Source organism: Pelophylax lessonae (assembly GCF_965119305.1).
Source record: "Pelophylax lessonae genome assembly, chromosome: 4".
NCBI classification, from domain to species: domain Eukaryota; kingdom Metazoa; phylum Chordata; class Amphibia; order Anura; family Ranidae; genus Pelophylax; species Pelophylax lessonae.
This window is the reverse complement of record NC_138771.1, coordinates 44,210,623-44,230,945: the sequence shown is the minus strand read 5'-3', so window position 1 is coordinate 44,230,945 and position 20,323 is coordinate 44,210,623. Positions and strand designations below refer to the sequence as shown.

The 20,323-nt window shown below is 42.0% G+C and overlaps 1 protein-coding gene across 1 annotated transcript in view; it reads right to left on the bottom strand.

Moving 5' to 3' along the window:
• Window positions 1-20,323, bottom strand: part of AGBL1 (AGBL carboxypeptidase 1) — a gene marked incomplete at its 5' end in the record, with an annotated part of 1,093,821 nt that overhangs the window by 774,446 nt on the left and 299,052 nt on the right. The window contains 3 exons of the mRNA XM_082254318.1: window positions 1,512-1,599; window positions 15,937-16,085; window positions 19,181-19,270. Of these exons, the coding sequence (XP_082110444.1) occupies window positions 1,512-1,599; window positions 15,937-16,085; window positions 19,181-19,270 (327 nt within the window). The remainder of the gene's footprint in view (window positions 1-1,511; window positions 1,600-15,936; window positions 16,086-19,180; window positions 19,271-20,323) is intronic.

The window sequence follows — 20,323 nt, the reverse complement described above, 5'->3', positions numbered from 1 at the left end:
TCTCCCTACACTACAGCAGACTGACGCACCGCGCTGTGTCTCTCGAGCTTATAAAGACCTGGGTCACATGCTTCAGCTGGCCAATCACAGCCATGCCATTAGTAGGCATGGCTGGGATGGCTTCTAAGGCACACCAGTTAAACGCTTGTTGATTGGCTGTTGAAAGCCCGCCATTAAAAGCGCGCCATTACATACAAAACAGGAAATAAAATTACCGAACACGGATATTAACCACTTTACCACCGGAGGATTTTCCTGCTAAAAGACCAGGGTTTTTTTTGCGATTTCTTACTGCGTGACTTTAACGGACAATCGCGCGGTCGTGCGACGCTGTACCTAAACGAATTTCACGTCCTTTTTTTCCCACAAACAGAGCTTTCTTTTGGTGGTATTTGATCACCTGTGCGATTTTTTGATCACGCGCTATAAACAAAAAAAGAGCGTAATTTTTGCAAAAACAACAACATTTTTCACTTTTTTTTATATGAAATTCCCCCCAAAAAAATGTAAAAATCAAATTTTTTTAAAATTTTCGGCCAATTTGTTTTACGCTACCTATGTTTGGTAAAAAAAATCGCAAAAAGCGTATTTTGATTGGTTTGCGCAAAAGTTATCGCGTTTACTAACAAAGGGAAAGATTTTTGTCATTTTTGGTGTTTTTTTTTTTAACGAGTAATGGCGGCGATCTGCGATTTTTTTTGCGGTACTGCGACATTGCGGCGGACAGATCAGACCCTTGACTGACATTTTTGACACTTTTGGGGGTACCAGTGACATTACTGCAGTAATCAGTGCTATATATATGCACTGTTACTGCAAAAATGACACTGGCAGGGAAGGGGTTAACAGTATTGGACAGGGAGGGGTTAAGTGTGTCCTAGGGGCGTGTTTCTAACTGTGCAGGGACAGGTCTACTAGTGTAAAAACAAAGATCAACAGTTCTACATAGTAGAACTGTCTGATCTTCACTTTTACACAGGGAGAACTGACAGGCGGCTTGTTTTCATAAGCCGCTCTGTCTTTCTCCCGCTGTACCGGCGATCGTAGTGTGACCGGCGGACATCGGGTCCGCCAGTCACACTCCCGCACTCCTCCGTGAACGAGCCGAGGCGGGCGCGCGCCTCAGCGGGCGCGCGCCCGCCCGCTATTGGCTCTGGAAGGAGTGACAGGCGAGCGACGTAGACCTACGTCACTCTGCCTGGCCGGGGCCGACTGCCGCAGTAAATATACTGTGCGCAGTCGGCAAGCGGTTAAACCCGAACATACAGTAAAGTTTTAAGGTCCGTGTCCGGGAAGCAAAAATCCAATTATCCGGGATGGACCCGAATAATACAGTCCGTGTTCGCTCAACACTATTCATAACCTTTTTTATATATATTACATTATACATGTATTGGTGCTTTTAGAATGCTATACATCAGATAAAAAAGGCCCAAATACACAGCATGAAGCATTATCAAGGCATATAGTAAAAAAGAATGGAAACATTTGTAAAATAAATGACAACTTACTTGTAATAAGAAATGTCTGAACCAGTTCTTAACCAATAAGACTTTCCATTGAGAGCATCCTTCACAGAGTACATAACCGGCTGCATACCTGTGTAAAATTATTAAAAATATGTATATATATATATATTTTAGTTTGAAATAAGTTTAGACAGGGTAAAATTCACATATATGAAAAGTATTGGAACTAGTGATCGACCGATATCGGTTTTTGGTTGCCAATACCGATACCAATATTTTGTCCAATGTATATCAGTATCGGCCGTTATTGGCCGATATTTTTGTACATTTAAACATTTTTTTTTTCCAGGTACTTTTGGGAGGAAAAGACCCCAAACCCCTCCTCTGCACTTAAAAGCATTAAAAACGCTAAGTTTGGCTGTTTTGAATGCTGTAATTTTTTTTAATCTGGCGCCACACATTACCCGGAAGTGATGTCACTCATGACATCACTTCCGGGTTTTTACATGGAGACCCAATCAGAGCCAAATGCGGCTTTGATCGGGTCTTCGGCGGCCCTGCAGACTGGTTGCCTGGGTCTCCCGGTGGGACGGGAGACCCGGGTGAGCCGCGGGAGGGGGGGCGTCCCCTCCCACTTCTTGTAATGACAGCCGACCATCGGCTATGGACGCCGGTACCGGGGTGATGCCTCTAGCTGCAGACATCACTCCGGTACAAAAGATATAAAGTGCCAATAGTGCATTATCCTTTTAAAAAAAACTTTATTAAAAAAAGAAACACACTTACATGGCAAATGGAAGGAACTGGGCATAAACAAAGGTTCCAAGTGTACCGAACGTGACCGCCTGCAGTGCGCAACACGTGGTGTGGCGTGATGCGTTTCTCCTTATCAGGCTTCAGCTGGGACTGGAGCACTTGCTCTTTTTAAAAGCATAATGCACTATTGGCACTTTATATCTTTTGTTATGGGGGAGCTACATTAGAGTACAATATCGCCAGCCACATCAGTGAGTTGGATATGGTGGAGTGGAGAAACATTCAACCCACGCATTGAAGCTGCCATTGGATACCTTCTATCTGGTGCATCCGTATAAACAACAGTGGTCTACATACTTCTGGTAAGAAATTTGCACTACCACCGAGGCGTCACCTCACTTGATTTCATTTGTTCATCTGTGAAAAGTGCCTATTCACCAATAAGGCTCACTGTTTAGTGTTATCTGGTAAGAGGCTATTTCTTCTATTTCACCCTCACATATCGGTCTAAGATTAGCAAGATTGAAGATCCACTATTGATGGAAGCTTGATCTTTGGCTATTTGAGATTATCTGGATCAATTGGAGGACTTTATATATATATATATTTTTTTTTTTTTCACGATTGTTATAAATTATATGTTTTTGCATAAAGAATTTTCACATGTGGTTTTTCACACTGTATGAAGATCACCATAATATTTGGGTCATCCCAGATGTCATATGTTTAATATTTATGATTGTGTTGAGCACACTATACCTTTTTAAACATGTTATACTTACCTGCTCTGTGCAGAGTGTTTGCACAGAGCAGCCCCGATCTTCCAGCCCCTCCCTCCTGCCGAGTGCCCAAAGAGCAAACAGCTTGCTGTAGGGACACCCAAGAAGGCGTGTCCTGAGCTGTGGCTCTGCGTGTCCAGTCACACACACAGAGCCATGGCTCGCCCCCACCCTCTCTCTCCTCATTGGCTCACTGGCTGTGATTGACAGCCAATGGCTCCTGCTGCTGCCTTAGCCAATGAGGAGTGAGAGTCCCTGGAGAACTGAGGCTGTCATTTACATCTCTGGATCGTGATGGGGTTAAGGTAAGTATTGGGGGCGCTGCACACAGAAGGTTTTTTAACTTCATGCATAAAATGTATGAAGGTAAAAAACCTTGAGTCTTTACAACCATTGTAGGAACCTCCATACCAGTTTATAACCCACACTCCTGACAACTCTCTGTGGGAAACATAGGTGTAATAAAGAAGAGTTGGATATCTTTGTCACAATATAATGTACACCATTATAATTTTTAAAACCCAACTCTGGGAAAAGTAAAAACCCTTGACCGCAGTATGGTTGCACCCGTTCTGCAAGGGCTAGCTGTTTTTTTTTTTTTATCTGTCTAGGGGACAAGAAATTCACTTTTATTGAAGTGATTGTAAAGGGTAAACAAAATATTAAAAATAATGATAAAGTCATTCTTACCTGCTCTGTGCAATGGTTTTGCTCAGAGCAGCCATGATCCTCCTCTTCTGGGGTCCCTTGGTGGCGCTCCTTGGCTCCTCCCCATATTGATGTGCCACCATAGCAAGCATCTTTCTATTATGGCACACCTGCAGGCTTGATCCAGTCCCACCTCCTGCACCATTGTCACAGGATTTGATTGACAGCAGTAGGACCCAGTTTGCCCTTTGTGGAGGGAGAGAGTGGAGAGAGCAGCTGCTCTTCAGCACAGCGCAGGATCGATATTTGGCTTGTGTAAAGTATAAGGGGGGGGGGGCGAGGGGAGCTGAACACAGAAGGTTTTTTACCTTAGTGCAGAGAATGCATTAAGATAAAATACCTTCTAGCTTTAAAACCACCTTCTGCCTTCAGAACCACTATAGCATGATCCTCTGCTCTGGCAGTGGACTGTCCTTTGAAATCCTCACGTCCAATGAAGGGTTGTTTATCGGTCTTGATTATGATTATGTCAGAGGCATCCAACCGCCAGAGCGCAGGGAAGAAGAGGCTGCAGGGATTGGTCTGGCAGCACAGAGGAGCCTGCCAAAAGGAGAATCAGTTAAAAGAGAAGTATGTTTTTTTTTTTTTTTTAAGAATTATACTTCCCTAGGTGGATGCAGCATCGGTCCAATGCTGCATCTGTCCCCCGTTGCCTCTAGCACTGCAAACCGAGCAATATAATACCACCGATTGTTCGGTTCTCACAGCTCCCTGAGCAGAGAGCTGCTGACTGTCAGTTACCCCTGTCTGCTCTCCCCCCTCCTCACTCACTGGAATGCCGGGAGGGGATGGGAGCGGCCAGCTCAGGTTCTCAGAAGCTCACTGAGAGGCTAATCTGGGTGGCGGTCCAGGCATGTGGGAGGATCCCGACTCTATTGTTGCAATCTTGCCTGAGCTCTGTGACACAAGCAGACAGTGGACTCCAGCCCTCTGTCTGCTGAAAACGGGTCACAGGAGTGCAGAACGAACTGCACTCCTGAGATCCAAAGGAGAAATACAGCCATACGAGCTTTGGCTGTATTTCTTCTTTAAGTAAAACTACTTTACTCGGTCATCCCAGACATAAACAAGCAAAACAAGCAGTTAACTCCTGAAGTGGGGCTTCAGTGAGCCTGGGACTTTTACTTTTCCCAGAGTTCAGCTTTAAAGTGGTTGTAAACCTTTGAAAAATGAACAAAGCATATTGTCATATAGTATGTACTTGCTTTAATTTATAGCACTTGTATGAATCCTGTCTGCTCTCTCTTTCCTTTGCTATCTGCTTGAGTCACTTCTGACAGTTTTCTCAAAACAAGGCAATCCTGGGAGATGCCCCCCCCCCTTTCCCAGCACACAGCAGTTGATTGACAGCCTCAGATGTGCATGTTTCCCTGTGAAACTGCTGTGTGCGGGGGGGGGGGGGGGGAGTACATTTCCTCCACTCAAGTCTCAGATTACACTTAGCTCTGTGCTCTGTGCTATACAGTGTGTGGCATCAGATCCCCCCCCCCCCTCTGAAGACTGAGAAATATTCTTTAATCTGTTTACTATGAATGGCTCTGGAGAAGAAAGGAATTAAATGGGCACAATTTATGAAGGAGGATAGAATTAATCTCTGTGTTTTACCTAAGGCTAGCAACTTCAGTGGGCGTATGTAAGGGTTTATCATCACTTTAAGGATATTACATAACAGTTAAGTTTTAGGTCCAAGAGGGCTAGATGTGTGGTGGATAAATTGCATCACCTCCACAACTTACACAGATTTATGAATTGCTTATAAAGAATTGCTTATAAACTAGGGGAGGGTATTGAGGAGCACCTAGCGCAAAAGTTAAGAGCAACATATACAGCCAATAGGGGGTTTGTTTTGATCCTGTAGCAGAGCAGTCGTTTTTTGCCTCCGTCCCTATGTATCTAAAATGGGGGAAATTGCTTGGTCCCTCGGGCCAAGAAGTGGGGTGGGACTTTTACGGGCAAGTGAGTTACATACAATTTATAAAAGATAATCAAAAATATTTATTTATGTACAATGTTAGGATACAATTATTTGTACTTATATCCAGTGCATAGGTGTTTGGGTTATAGACCCAAAGTGTGTTTAGAGGAAGGTAAAGTTTTGGAAAAATATCCGTGACATAGGTGAAAAAGGGTGACTTTTGTTTTTGGACGTTTGTTCTCTGTTTTTTCCAGGCTTGTTGCTTGGAAAAATCTGTTCACAGAGATCCAACTATGGGTCCAAAGCGTGTTTATCCAACGCGTTTCGGCTACTGGGTAGCCTTTTTCAAGGATTATATGGTTATCACCAGTTCTGTGGAAGTAGTGATAAATATTATTTTTATCCTTTATATATATTTATTAGTATATTTATTGTTTATTTATTAGTATATACATACTTTCTCTGTCTATTCTTGCGAGCCTCTTTGTGTCTGGATGAGTTCGCAGCAGGAACCACTATGGTGCAGCCTGAGGGATATATATATATATGTATACATTATATATAATGTATTTAGTAAGTTTCTATAGGTTTGAATTATATGTCTGACAACTTACTATATGGTTGTCTTCCAATGTTCTTACGGTTATTGAGTGCAGGGGTTGGTATCCTATTCTTTTGCTGAATAGATCTAAGGATACATGTATGTAATATCAATGATTGTGTCGGGTATAGGAGTAGGTTTTTTGGTTGGTTTCTAAGGTACTTACAATCAAAGTAGCCTGTTTCACCTTAATATAGATGTTTTGGATGTTTTTTCTTTTTTCTTTGGTGTAAGGTACTGAAAAATATTCCCAGATCTTTTGTAAGAATACTTGTATATATATACGTATTTGTACATGCATATATACAGGCATAAGCATATAGGCTTACTCTTATGTAGTAGATATGTGATCAAGGGGCGAAAAAGCCTTTGTCCTCCCGTACAATCATTGAAAGCATAGTAGTCATAGGTATTCAGTTTGGTAGACTTTCTGTTGTAAAATAAAGTACAGTACATAAAGTCCAATAAGCTTGTAAGTGCAAGTTTATTTGTGGGTGACTTGTGATATTTACAGTGGATGGTGTATCATCCTTTGAAAAAACGTACTATTTTTGGGTGGTTTGTTCCTCGTGCTGCTGTTCTGTCTTCTCCAGTCCCTTCAGTGTGAAGGAGTGGAGAGACGCTGGTTCCCCGGCCTTATAAAGCCCGTCGCGCAGGCGCTGTAGGTCCCGCACGTACTAGGCTTCTTGCGCAATAGACGCGATCTCCGGTTACTGCGCATGCGCCCGAGGGTGCGCGCGCATCCGGTGGTCCGTCTTCGCGTATTGGCCGCCGACACGGAGAGGAGGAACCAAGATCTCCAGAGGGGGGATCTTGTTGAGGGAGATGGTTTGTCCCAGAGTTCCATCTTAACCCCTGGCTATCCAGGGGTTTACCGTGCCGGGTGCGATTTGACCAGGCGGGTGGGAGGCTCAGAGTGGTGACAGAGTGTTATTATATGGTCAAGAAGAAATCATAAATAGTCATATTTATACAAAAGTAATAATAGATAATATAGTCAAACGATCTTCAGTTTAGTTTTAACAGCAGTTTAAAAATATATTCATTCTCTGGTTTGTATGGGGGGCGATCAGACTTATGGTGTATTCTGGGAAGCGAATAAGAGGGGTAGGGGAAGGAGGGGGAAGGGGGGGGGTTGTGGGGAAAGGGGGGGGAGAGAGAGAAAGGGAGGGGGGAGGGGAGGGAAGGGGAAAGAAGAGGGGGTTTCTTGTTATTAAATGACAGTTAAAAGTTCAATGTTCCTATATATATTTCTTATATATAGGAGATTTGGTTTGGATAGGAACATTTGCAATTATGGTATCCTGTAAGGTGGATATCATATTGTTTTTTCATTAGGGGAGCTATATACAAGAATTTTTGTGAATGGATGAAAAAATATAAAATAAATGAAAAAATGAAAAAAAAAATGAAAAAAAAAATGAAAAAAACCTAAAAAAAAAAAAAAAAAAAAAACCCTACAACCCAAATGAAAACCATTTTTTTCATTTTTTCATTTATTTTATATTTTTTCATCCATTCACAAAAATTCTTGTATATAGTTACATAGTTGGTGAGGTTGAATAAAGACAAAAGTCCATCCAGTTCAACCTGTGTAGATGTGTGTGGCTGTAATCGTATATAGCTCCCCTAATGAAAAAACAATATGATATCCACCTTACAGGATACCATAATTGCAAATGTTCCTATCCAAACCAAATCTCCTATATATAAGAAATATATATAGGAACATTGAACTTTTAACTGTCATTTAATAACAAGAAACCCCCTCTTCTTTCCCCTTCCCTCCCCTCCCCCCTCCCTTTCTCTCCCCCCCCCCTTTCCCCATCCCCCCCCCTTCCCCCTCCTTCCCCTACCCCTCTTATTCGCTTCCCAGAATACACCATAAGTCTGATCGCCCCCCATACAAACCAGAGAATGAATATATTTTTAAACTGCTGTTAAAACTAAACTGAAGATCGTTTGACTATATTATCTATTATTACTTTTGTATAAATATGACTATTTATGATTTCTTCTTGACCATATAATTGCACTCTGTCACCACTCTGAGCCTCCCACCCGCCTGGTCAAATCGCACCCGGCACGGTAAACCCCTGGATAGCCAGGGGTTAAGATGGAACTCTGGGACAAACCATCTCCCTCAACAAGATCCCCCCTCTGGAGATCTTGGTTCCTCCTCTCCGTGTCGGCGGCCAATACGCGAAGACGGACCACCGGATGCGCGCGCACCCTCGGGCGCATGCGCAGTAACCGGAGATCGCGTCTATTGCGCAAGAAGCCTAGTACGTGCGGGACCTACAGCGCCTGCGCGACGGGCTTTATAAGGCCGGGGAACCAGCGTCTCTCCACTCCTTCACACTGAAGGGACTGGAGAAGACAGAACAGCAGCACGAGGAACAAACCACCCAAAAATAGTAAGTTTTTTCAAAGGATGATACACCATCCACTGTAAATATCACAAGTCACCCACAAATAAACTTGCACTTACAAGCTTATTGGACTTTATGTACTGTACTTTATTTTACAACAGAAAGTCTACCAAACTGAATACCTATGACTACTATGCTTTCAATGATTGTACGGGAGGACAAAGGCTTTTTCGCCCCTTGATCACATATCTACTACATAAGAGTAAGCCTATATGCTTATGCCTGTATATATGCATGTACAAATACGTATATATATACAAGTATTCTTACAAAAGATCTGGGAATATTTTTCAGTACCCCACACCAAAGAAAAAAGAAAAAACATCCAAAACATCTATATTAAGGTGAAACAGGCTACTTTGATTGTAAGTACCTTAGAAACCAACCAAAAAAACCTACTCCTATACCCGACACAATCATTGATATTACATACATGTATCCTTAGATCTATTCAGCAAAAGAATAGGATACCAACCCCTGCACTCAATAACCGTAAGAACATTGGAAGACAACCATAGTAAGTTGTCAGACATATAATTCAAACCTATAGAAACTTACTAAATACATTATATATAATGTATACATATATATATATCCCTCAGGCTGCACCACAGTGGTTCCTGCTGCGAACTCATCCAGACACAAAGAGGCTCGCAAGAATAGACAGAGAAAGTATGTATATACTAATAAATAAACAATAAATATACTAATAAATATATATAAAGGATAAAAATAATATTTATCACTACTTCCACAGAACTGGTGATAACCATATAATCCTTGAAAAAGGCTACCCAGTAGCCGAAACGCGTTGGATAAACACGCTTTGGACCCATAGTTGGATCTCTGTGAACAGATTTTTCCAAGCAACAAGCCTGGAAAAAACAGAGAACAAACGTCCAAAAACAAAAGTCACCCTTTTTCACCTATGTCACGGATATTTTTCCAAAACTTTACCTTCCTCTAAACACACTTTGGGTCTATAACCCAAACACCTATGCACTGGATATAAGCACAAATAATTGTATCCTAACATAAATAAATATTTTTGATTATCTTTTATAAATTGTATGTAACTCACTTGCCCGTAAAAGTCCCACCCCACTTCTTGGCCCGAGGCACCAAGCAATTTCCCCCATATTACATATACAGCCAATGAGATGGGGGGGGGGGCAAGGGACGACATCCTTGCCTAGGTGAGGCTTGCGTAAGTGGAAGCTGGTACAGATAAATGTCAGTACTCACTCCCCTCTATTCCCCCCAGAAAATCTATAACTCAGTTACAGGTTAGGGGAGCAAACAAGTAAAACTTAACTTTTTGAGTGAAGTTCCACTTTACAGTGGTTCTTAAAGCTTAAAGTGGCTCTAAAGGCTGGAGGTTTTTTATTTTCATGCATGAAGGTAAAAAACCTGTGTACAGCTTCCCCCTCTCCCCCCCCCCCTTAATCCTTACCTGAGGTACCTACGATCCAGGGACTCTCCCTCCTCATTGATTGAGACATCAGTTGGAGCCCAATGGCTCCCACTGCTGTCAATCACAGCCAGTGAGCCAATGAGAAGGGAGTGGGGGGCCGAGCTAAGCCACAGCTCTATGTGTCTTATGGACATGTAGAGCATCAGATCAGGAGGCAGCACGCAGCGGTTCATGAGGCCAAGCGGCTTTTTCTGAGGGCACTGCTCGAGGGGTAGGAGCCAGGAACGCTGGCAGGGGACGCAAAAATAATAGGATCGGAGCTGCTCTGTGCCAAGCCACTGCACAGAGCGGGTAAGTATTAGGGATGATCGAATGGTTCGGGCCGACCATCGGCTCGACCCGAACATTGACTGTTCGAGGTTCGGCCGAATTTAGAACTTTTTGCTGAAAAAGTTCTGAATTCGGCAACCAGAACCGACCAAAATGCAATGGGCCAGGAAATGGGCTTTAAAAGCCCATGATTGGACCAGAACCATTAGTAAAAGCCAATTGAGGGGGCAGGAGAATGCTAGGAATGTGATTGGAGTGACTAGGGGGTCCCTAGGCCAATCATTAGTGAATACGCCCCCCAGTATATAAGATAGCCCCCGCCAAATTCCTAGCATTGTAATACAGGGACATGGAAGAGAATGGAAGCAGTTCTGTTAATTTTACTTTAAAAGTGTCATTTAGCATTTATTAGTGTCAGGAAAGGGATATCTAGTGTAGTTAGGGTGCTCTTTTACACTTTAGTTAGATGCAAAAATGTTGTTTCTGTAGGGAAAGTGTTAAGTGCCAGGGTGACCGTAATGGAGTGTAGGGTGAACTGACACTGACTGCTATGGCAGGGTGACCAAACCCTTCCATATCAGGGTGACCGCTATAGAGAAAAGATCAGAGCACTGATATGGCTTCTCGCCGGTCAGCCTGCTTTTTGGCTGCAGGCGTTTAAAGGGATTTTTTGAGGTCAAGTTTGGAGTCAGGCATGACATCTAAACTTGTGTATTGGGGTATATATACACACACATGTCTGTATATATACACCTGCACATATATAGGTGTGAAAGGAGCAGAAAACACTACTTGCGCTAATGAAATAATTAACAACAATATAGTTACGCTCCTATCACACCTATATATGTGTAAGTGTAAAATACATATAAGTGTGTGTGTATATATATACCCCTATACAGAAGTTCAGATGTTTTGCCTGCCTCCAAAGAACCCAAAAAAATGCCCAAAAAAACGCCAGCGCCAAAAAAAAAAACGCCCAGGTGTGTTTTTGCAGCTGGCGTTTTTTTGGGCATTTTTTGGGGTCTTTGGAGGCAGGCAAAACATCTGAACTTCTGTATAGGGGTATATATACACACACACTTATATGTATTTTACACTTACACATATATAGGTGTGATAGAAGCGTAACCATATTAGTGTTAATTATTTCATTATTTCTGCTACTATCACACCTATATATGTCTAGGTGTATATATACATATAAGTATGTGTGTATATATACCCGTATACACAAGTTCAGATGTTTTGCCTGCCTCCAAAGAACCCAAAAAAATGCCCAAAAAAACGCTAGCGCCAAAAAAAAATCGCCCAGGTGTGTTGTTGCAGGCATTTTTTTGGGGTTTTTGGAGGCAGGCAAAACATCTGAACTTGTCTATAGTGGTATATATACACATACTTATATGTATTTTACACTTACACATATATAGGTGTGATAGGAGCGTAACCATATTAGTGTTATTTATTTCATTAGCGCAAGCATATATTTCTGCTACTATCATACCTATATATGTCTAGGTGTATATATACATATAAGTATGTGTGTATATATACCCCTATACACAAGTTCAGATGTTTTGCCTGCCTCAAAAGACCCCAAAAAATGCACAAAAAACGCCTGCTACTAAACCGGCAAGGTGTGAAAATAGCGAAGCCATATCCCTGTTCTATAAGTGACCTAATACAAACAATCTTTTTTTTATGGTTCTGGACATGCTACAGAGCTGAAACTTCACAGGTACACTTAGACCCCCCAGATACTAAATCCAAAAATTTTTTTTTTTTTTTTTATTTTTATTTATTTTTTTATTTTTTTAATAATTGTCTCTCTATCAAAAATGACAATTTTAAGAACTTTTTTTTGTGTGATTAATAGTCCCTGGGGTATGACCCAGAACCCTAGGCACTTTTTAGGGGCATTTATTGGATTTTAGGGCTTCAAAATTGTGTTTTTTGATTACCGAAGTTCGGGTCCCATTGATTTCAATGGGGTTCTGAAATCCGGGCCGAACTTTCGGGAAGTTCGGATGTTCTGGCAGAACCAAACTTTTGAAAAGTTCGATCATCCCTAGTAAGTATAACATGTTTGTTGTTTATTAAAAAAATAAAATAAATTAAGTGCCCATTCACACTACCGCAACTTGTCAGGCGACTGGTCAGCCTGACAAGTTGCGGTCCATGCAGTGCTATGGGAACCGATCTAATAGGAGCGACTCAAGTCGCTCCGACTTAGAAAATAGTTCCTGTACTACTTTGGGGCGACATCGGAGCGACTTGCATTGACATTCATTATATGAAGTCCGTGCAAGTCGCGCCGAAGTTGCGGTGCACGCGACTTCACAGGTCGCCCCCGAAGTCGTGCCGCGGTAGTGTGAACCGACACTTATGATTTTCTTTATTAGTTCTCTGAATTAAAATAAATACCCTTCTGTGCTGCAAAATCCCCCCAATCCCTCCTTATTCTTACTTGAACCCAATCTCAATCCCACGCTGTTCCCTAGAGCAGCGGCCCTCTCCTCTCTCTCTCCCTCCTTGTTGGGCAAATTGATAGAAGTGGGATTCATTGGCTGTCGTGCTGTCAATCAAATTCTGTGACGAGGGAGCAGGGGGTGGGGCTGAGCCCTGCTGTCTGTGTCTATAAATGCAGGCAGCACAGCTCAGGGTTGAGCTCACAGGTGTGCTACCATAGGAAGCAGCTTCCTATGGTAGCACCCTGAGAAGAGGAGGAGCCAGGAGCGCTGGTCGGGGGACCCCACAAGGCCATTCTTTGCACAGAGCAGGTGAGATTAAAGCAGGTGAGATAAAAAAAAAAAAAAAAAGTTTACAATCATCTTTTATATCTAGTATTGAATTTATGATGCAAAATGGTAAAATAAGAAAAATACATATACAACGGCATTATCAGCACATGCATTTATGGGCCATGTCAAGTAGTATGGCGTGATATGGCAATGGAATTTTGTTGGTAGCTCTTATTGAAACAATAATTTCACTTAGACAGGATAAGCCATTCAGTGACAGAACTTAATTCTGACATATTTAGTGTTTATTTGCTGCAATGTTAATTCTCAAGAGAGTGTAACTTTTTCCTCATATTCTCCAGTCACTACTAATTATAATAATTAGACCCGATCACAGGCCTACAAATTTCAGTAAACACAAAATGTACTTTGACTGCTCTACTAATTAATGAAACAAAATGAAGAACATTTTTTTGCATTACAAATAGTCAGGACGGTGACATGTTTTCTTTTGAGTTTTAACAAGAAACACGACCTCTTATGTAATTCTTGGGTATGCTCAATTATTTTACAGAAATTTTCGTCAACGCTCAGCGAGACAGGATAAACAATATGTTGTTATGAAAGTCTGTAAAAATTGGAATTGCTTGATTCCACCAGATCATTCGCTATCATTAGCCAAAAAAAATGAATAAAAATCATTGATGGATAAATAGCAGTCGGCTCATTCCAGGTAGAGAGGTAAACACAGAATCAGGGGTGCTTGAATTACGCTGATTAGATTAGTTTAGCATTTGTAAGAAATTGCCAGTCAGCCACAGAAAAAATAACTTTGATTCTCAGGGATTGTTTAATGGGGTGCAGATAATTCACTTAATGTGCCAGCAACCCAAAGGGAAGTTCTTGAATTCCATGAGGGATTGATAAAACCGGGGAGGAAGAGGAGTGAACCAAGATAAAGTATGAGAAAGCAATGTAGGTTAAGCCCCCGTTCACATTAGGTCGCTCCGACTTTGGGGGGCGACCTGTGAAGTCGCGTGCAGCGCAACTTCGGCGCGACTTGCACGGACTTCATAACATGAATGTCTATGTAAGTCGCCTCCAGGTCGCCCCAAAGTAGTACAGGACCCTTTTTCTAAGTTGGAGCGACTTGTGTCGCTCCTATTAGAACGGCTCCTGTACTACACAGTGGGAGCGTGAGGACCGCGACTTGTCAGGCTGACAAGTCGCCTGACAAGTCTGATCAATGTGAATGGACACTAAAGGAGATGTATGTTTTTGTTTTCTTTTTTTTAGAATCATGCTTACCTAGGTGGATGCAGCATTGGTCCAATGCTGCAGCTGTCCCTTGCCAACTCTAAAGGCCCGTACACACAATAAGAAAATCTGAAGGGAAATTTCGTCCGACAACCGATCTGCCAATTTTCGGATTGTTAGTATGGTGCTTTCGACAGCCGACTCTGACTTTTCGGCCGAAAAAATCCTGATGTACAGGCTATAAAATTTTTATAGTCCGTCAACACAACGTCCGATTTTCGTCTCATTAGTACAGTTTTCAACGGAAAAAAATCTTAAGAGCAAGACTAGGCATGTTCAGAGACGAAAGAACACATACAAAGCAATCCAACACATGACATCACTTCTGAAGTAGAACGGGAAAATTTGTATGAAAATAATCTCTTCACTTTCCACATCAGACTAGCATGCAACAAAAAACGGACGACAGATCGTTCAATAATCTGATCGTGTGTACGGGGCTTAAGACTGCACTCCTGTGATTCAGAGGAGAAGTACAGCCAAACGAGCTACGGCTGTACTTCTCCTTTAACAGGTAATAGGAAAATGTGAGGAAAAGGTATATTTAGTATTTTATCCATCAAACAGTTATGACAGCCTTCTAATAGGCAATTCTATCCTAGGGATGTTGCTTGATGTGTGTATTACAGCACTGGAGCAATAGCAGTGTTGGGGCGGGGAGCCTTTTTCCGACTGGTTAGGTTTAGGCTGGAATTCGGCTTTAAAGGGATTGTAAAGGCAGAAGGTTTTTTTTTTTTTTTTTTTTTTTTATCTTAATGCATTCTATGCATTAAGTTAAAAAAAAAAAAAACAAAAAAACATTCTGTGTGCAGCAGACCCCTTCAGCCCCCCTAATACTTACCTGAGTTCGTCTTTATCCAGAAATGTTGCAGGATTGTCTAAGCTGCCTGATACTCCCCTCCTCATTGGCTGAGACAACAGCGTGGCGCAATTGGCTCCCACTGATGTCAAAGTCATTCAGCCAATCAGGAGAGAGAGAGGTGTGGGGCCAGGTGCGGCTCTGTGTCTGAATGGACACAGGAAGCTGTGACTTTGCTTGAGTGCCCCCATAGCAAGCTGCTTACTGTGGGGGCACTCAATAGGAGGGAGGGGCCAGTAGCACCCAAGAGAGACCCAAGAAGAGGAGGATCCGGGCTGCTCTGTGCAAAACCAACTGCACAGAGGAGGTAAGTATAACATGTTTAATATTTAAAAGAAAAAAAAAACAAGACTTTACAATCACTTTAAGTGAGATGAACTTTTGTACTAGGTGCTCATCCGTGCACATCCAAGATCCTAGAGATGTTGGATGCAAAGATTTCATACCTGCCACTTTCCCCTGTCATTTGCAGGAGTTGATAAGGATATCAGCACTGATCACAGCACTTGCTTAATGAGCAGCATAGTGCAATGCAAAAGGATGGTAAAAAAAAAAAGGTATATAGAGCACACATCAGAAGGTAATGTAGAAAAAAAAGTTTTGATAAGCACTCACCATAGTTAAACTGGCTGTTCGATTTTTCACAGTTTATGACATTGAAGCGGTATGGGACATTAGCTTTCATTGCACTGACTTCAAAGTAGAACCATTGATGATGTTGATCGGTGTTGACATCTGCATTCATAATCAGGTCATATTCAAACCTGAAATAACAAGGTAAAAAAAGAAAAAACAAGACAATACAGTGAGACTACATTTATTACAATGTACTTTATAATTTTACAATCTGTCATCATTGAAATCTTGTTGCAGCACATAATTGACATCTAGAGAGAACAAAGTAGAGAGTGATATAAAGCCAGTATCTTGTTAAATTTAAGCAAAGACAAATAAGACAATTTGCAACTGTTCTGCAGCCTGACTCTTTAACTGGTTGTAGATCCTACAGGTTATCTTTGTAAAGTAAATATGAAATACTGTACACACTAAAACATGACAATCCAATTATAGATCTAACAATACAAAGAAGTACAAAAGTAAACGCAGCATGCTTTCAGTTTTTTTAGAGAAATGGCTCGCTTTTTAGAGAATTTTAAGTTATTTTTGTTTGCATTCACATTTATTAAAACGTGGCATGCTGTGTTTACCCAAAAAAGATGCAAATGTAAGCATGTCTAGTATAGTAATAAAGTGAACACAAGGTCAAAAAATTAAAATTCAAAACTGTGTTCCAAATCCTTCCAAACTGCTTCATAAATGCATTTAAGAAGAAAAAAAAATGCCACTGTACTTAGTGTACTATACTGATGTGGTAAGGTCTTGGCACAAGGGTTCGAGGTTTTGGGTATGGGATTATTTCAGTGTCAAAGTCAAGGAGCAAATTCTAGGCAGTTTTTAAAGTTACATTAGAATTGGAATTAGGATTACAGGGAGGATTGGGTTAAAGTGGTTCTAAAGGATAAACATTTTTTGCCTTAATGCATTCCTTGCATTTAGGAATGTTTAGGCATCAGCATTGTGTAGCGCTACCCCAGCAGGGGCTGCTGGTATCAACTGCTTCCTTTCCAAACAGTACAGAGGCCACCAGTCACCCAAGCAACAGTCCATTCACTCAAGCACCAATAAACAGTATATGAATTGTCTTTTTGTAATTTATTGTTTGTGGAACATGTAAACGGTGAGGGGTTAGGGCATGGGATACTCCAAAATGCTCAGTAACATCAGAGGACACTTTTCTCATTGTGGATATGGGATGGTCTAAGGGCTCAAAGCAATCATGAGATGAGCCTCTTTGGCCTCTGTTTACCCTACACAGCTGCACAGCTATATATAACCAATTCAATTTTAGGGTGCTACAGTCAAAAGGGGGTCAGTTAGGGTCTTTACTCAAAAGCCCCTAGTCTCCTTTCGGCTTCCTCCAGACACGGTCCATTGAGTGAGACTCTCCCTCCCCAATCCCCATGTAAACAAATCCTGCATCCAGTTCCATATTATTCCCAGGTCTCCGGGCCTGCCACAGCTGAGACCCTCGAGAACAGAAACTTAGTTCATAGGATGCCTAGAGGGGCAAGCAGCCTCACTGAGGCTCTTGGAACTTTCCCTGATGAGGAAAAGAACCGTCTTCCCAGGGTTTCAGGCTATTTAGCACCTCCTAGACCACGTTCTGGGCACACACCCCCAGGGGTTGACCAGGCATCTTAAATATTCTGACTAGTTATTTGAATTTCCTGCCCTAAGCTCTGGAAACTTCTTCCAAAGCCAAGGGAAAACAAACTCTCAGTCTGTGAAACCATGAGTAGTCCAGAGCAAGTGATTACTGCTCTCTTGATTACAGAAGGAACCAAAGGATAGATTTACCTAGCAGCTTATGCTAGTAGGATGCTACACTTGTTTACAGCGTTCCTGTAAAACCGGCTATCTGCAACTCTGTATCTGACTACCCAGCCTGCCTTGACTACTGTTGATTTCTGCCTTTCTGCCTGTACTGACCTTGGCGTGCACCTGTACTATACTTCTGCTTGCTCCTTCCGTTCTTGGTCTGCTCATCTATTCAACTCCAGCCTGAATTCTGACTATGATTCTGCCTACATGACTATACCAAATCTGACCGCAAGTTACCACTTCGACTTGCCTGACTTTGCTGCTGATCATCTGACTGGTTCCCAGGTAGTCCCTGCTAATCATCTCCCTACTGCCTAGCCAATATCTGCTAATCATTTGCCCGCTGCCTAGCCAGTCTCAACTGATCATCCACGCGGCCATTCTCTGCTGACCTTCTGCTGCCCAGCTTGCCTCTGATGAGGTTTAGCCTATCTACCCATACCATACTTCCAAGAACTACTAGGCACTCGTGACACTCCTGTGATCGCGTCAACTGTTCACTTTACCAGTGGCCCTGAAGAGGGACCATCCTCATCACTTCATCTACTAGGTACAGTACATATGTGACAGTTAAGTTTAGGTTACATGTTTGGGGTACATTAGGTTCCTCTACCAGGAATGTAACTGTTAAAGCGGTTGTATCCTCACCAAAAAAAAAAAAACCCTGCAGGACAAAGACATAATAAGCTAGTATGCAACGCATACTAGCTCATTATGAAATACCCTAAAACGAAGTCCCGACATGGTCGCCTGGACACCGCTGAGGGAGCTGTCATGTTCCCTCGGCATCTCTTCCGGGTTCGGCGGCTCTGGTGCTGTGAGTGGCCGGAGCCGCAATGACGTCAAGGAGCCAGCAAGGAGCTCTGAAGGTCGGGCGCATGTGCCGCTGGTGTCAGCGGCTGCATGCAGGGCGAATATCTCCTAAACCTTGCAGGTTTAGGAGATATTAATTTTACCTGCAGGTAAGCCTTATTATAGGCTTACCTGTAGGTAAAAGTTAAAAAGTGACGATACTACCGCTTTTAAAGCAGGACTAAACCCATTGATTCAATGTTTTAAAAAAACATGTTACATTCCCAGCATGCCAGGAATACCAACAGTCACATCTGCTTGTGCTTTCAACAAAACAGTTAACCATCAAATGGTCGGTGTCATAACTGATCACATGTGCAGCACCATGGCAGTTGCAGATCAAACAGAGGCTAAGAGGGCAGATTCCTTGGCTGAAAAGGATAGGAGGGTCTAGTTCCTCTTTAAGTTTACATGTTTGGGATAGATTAGAAGGTATGAGGTCCAAAATATTTTTTCTGCATGCCATGATAAAATAGGCCAAGTTCCCAGTACCTAAAAAATGACTGCTTTTGATGGTTCCCATGAAAACATTCTTCACCCCCACAAACTTGGGTCAGTTACTTACTCACGCACTTGTATAGCTTTTCTAAGATTCCCAGATTCAAATTTGGAAAAGAACTTCAAACAGTTCATCTCTTCACAACCTTCTGCAATGCTGGAAACATAAAAGCAAATCTTAAGATGAATCAAAGACAGCTGTATAAGACCTGCAAAGCTCTAATTTTAGAGAGAGTTTTCTTATTAGCTATTGACTAATAATAATAATCAATAATAATCAACATGTCCATTGATCACCTCCTAATAAATACCTAGATGTGTTTTAATTTATTAATTTACTCCCACATTTGTAGATATCATATTTTCAATGTATACATTTTTATTTCTCTGGAACAATACATACCACTTAAAGTATAAGTAAAGGCAAAACAGAGTGGAGAGGGATTAGAATACCTGTCAGTTGTTATTGTTGTCTGTGCCCCCGTTAAGGTGATTCATCCTCTCTATCTGTCCCGTTTACCATTATTATTGAAAGTAAAAGTAAAAAATAATCCCAAATGTTGATTTTCCCCAGAAAAGTAATGGGAAAATCTTCCAATGCGGACACTAGTTCTTGTGACCTTGGGGTCCCCAAGTAATTTCCCTAATTTACAGGGATTTCCTCTCACTTCCTGTTTTTCTATGGGACACGAAGTGAAGGGAAATATCCTCAATGGGACACAGACTGCTAAAAAAATATATAACCATCCCTTGCTCTATCTAAAAAAAAAAAAAAAAAAAAAAAAAGTTTTGCCCAAAGTTCTACTTTAAAGTGATTGTAAAATTTCCTTTTCATTTTAATTAAAAATAATAAACATGTTATACTTACCTGCCCTGCGTAATGGTTTTGCACAGAGCAGCCCTGTTCCTCCTCTTCTTGGGTTCCTCGCTGACTCTCCTGGTCCCTCCCTTCTGTTGAGTGACTACATAGCAAGCAGCTTGCTATGGGGGCACCTGAGCTGAGTCATAGTTCCCTGTGTCAATTCAGAGACAGAGCTGTGGCCCGCCCCCGCCATCTTTCTCTCCTGATTGGCTGACTTTGATTGACAACAGTGGGAGCCAATAGCGCTGCTGCTGTCTTAGCCAATGAGGAGGGGAGTCCCAGGCAGCCGAGACATGCCTGCAACATAGCTGGATCTAGATGGGCTCAGGTAAGTATTAGGTTGAGGGG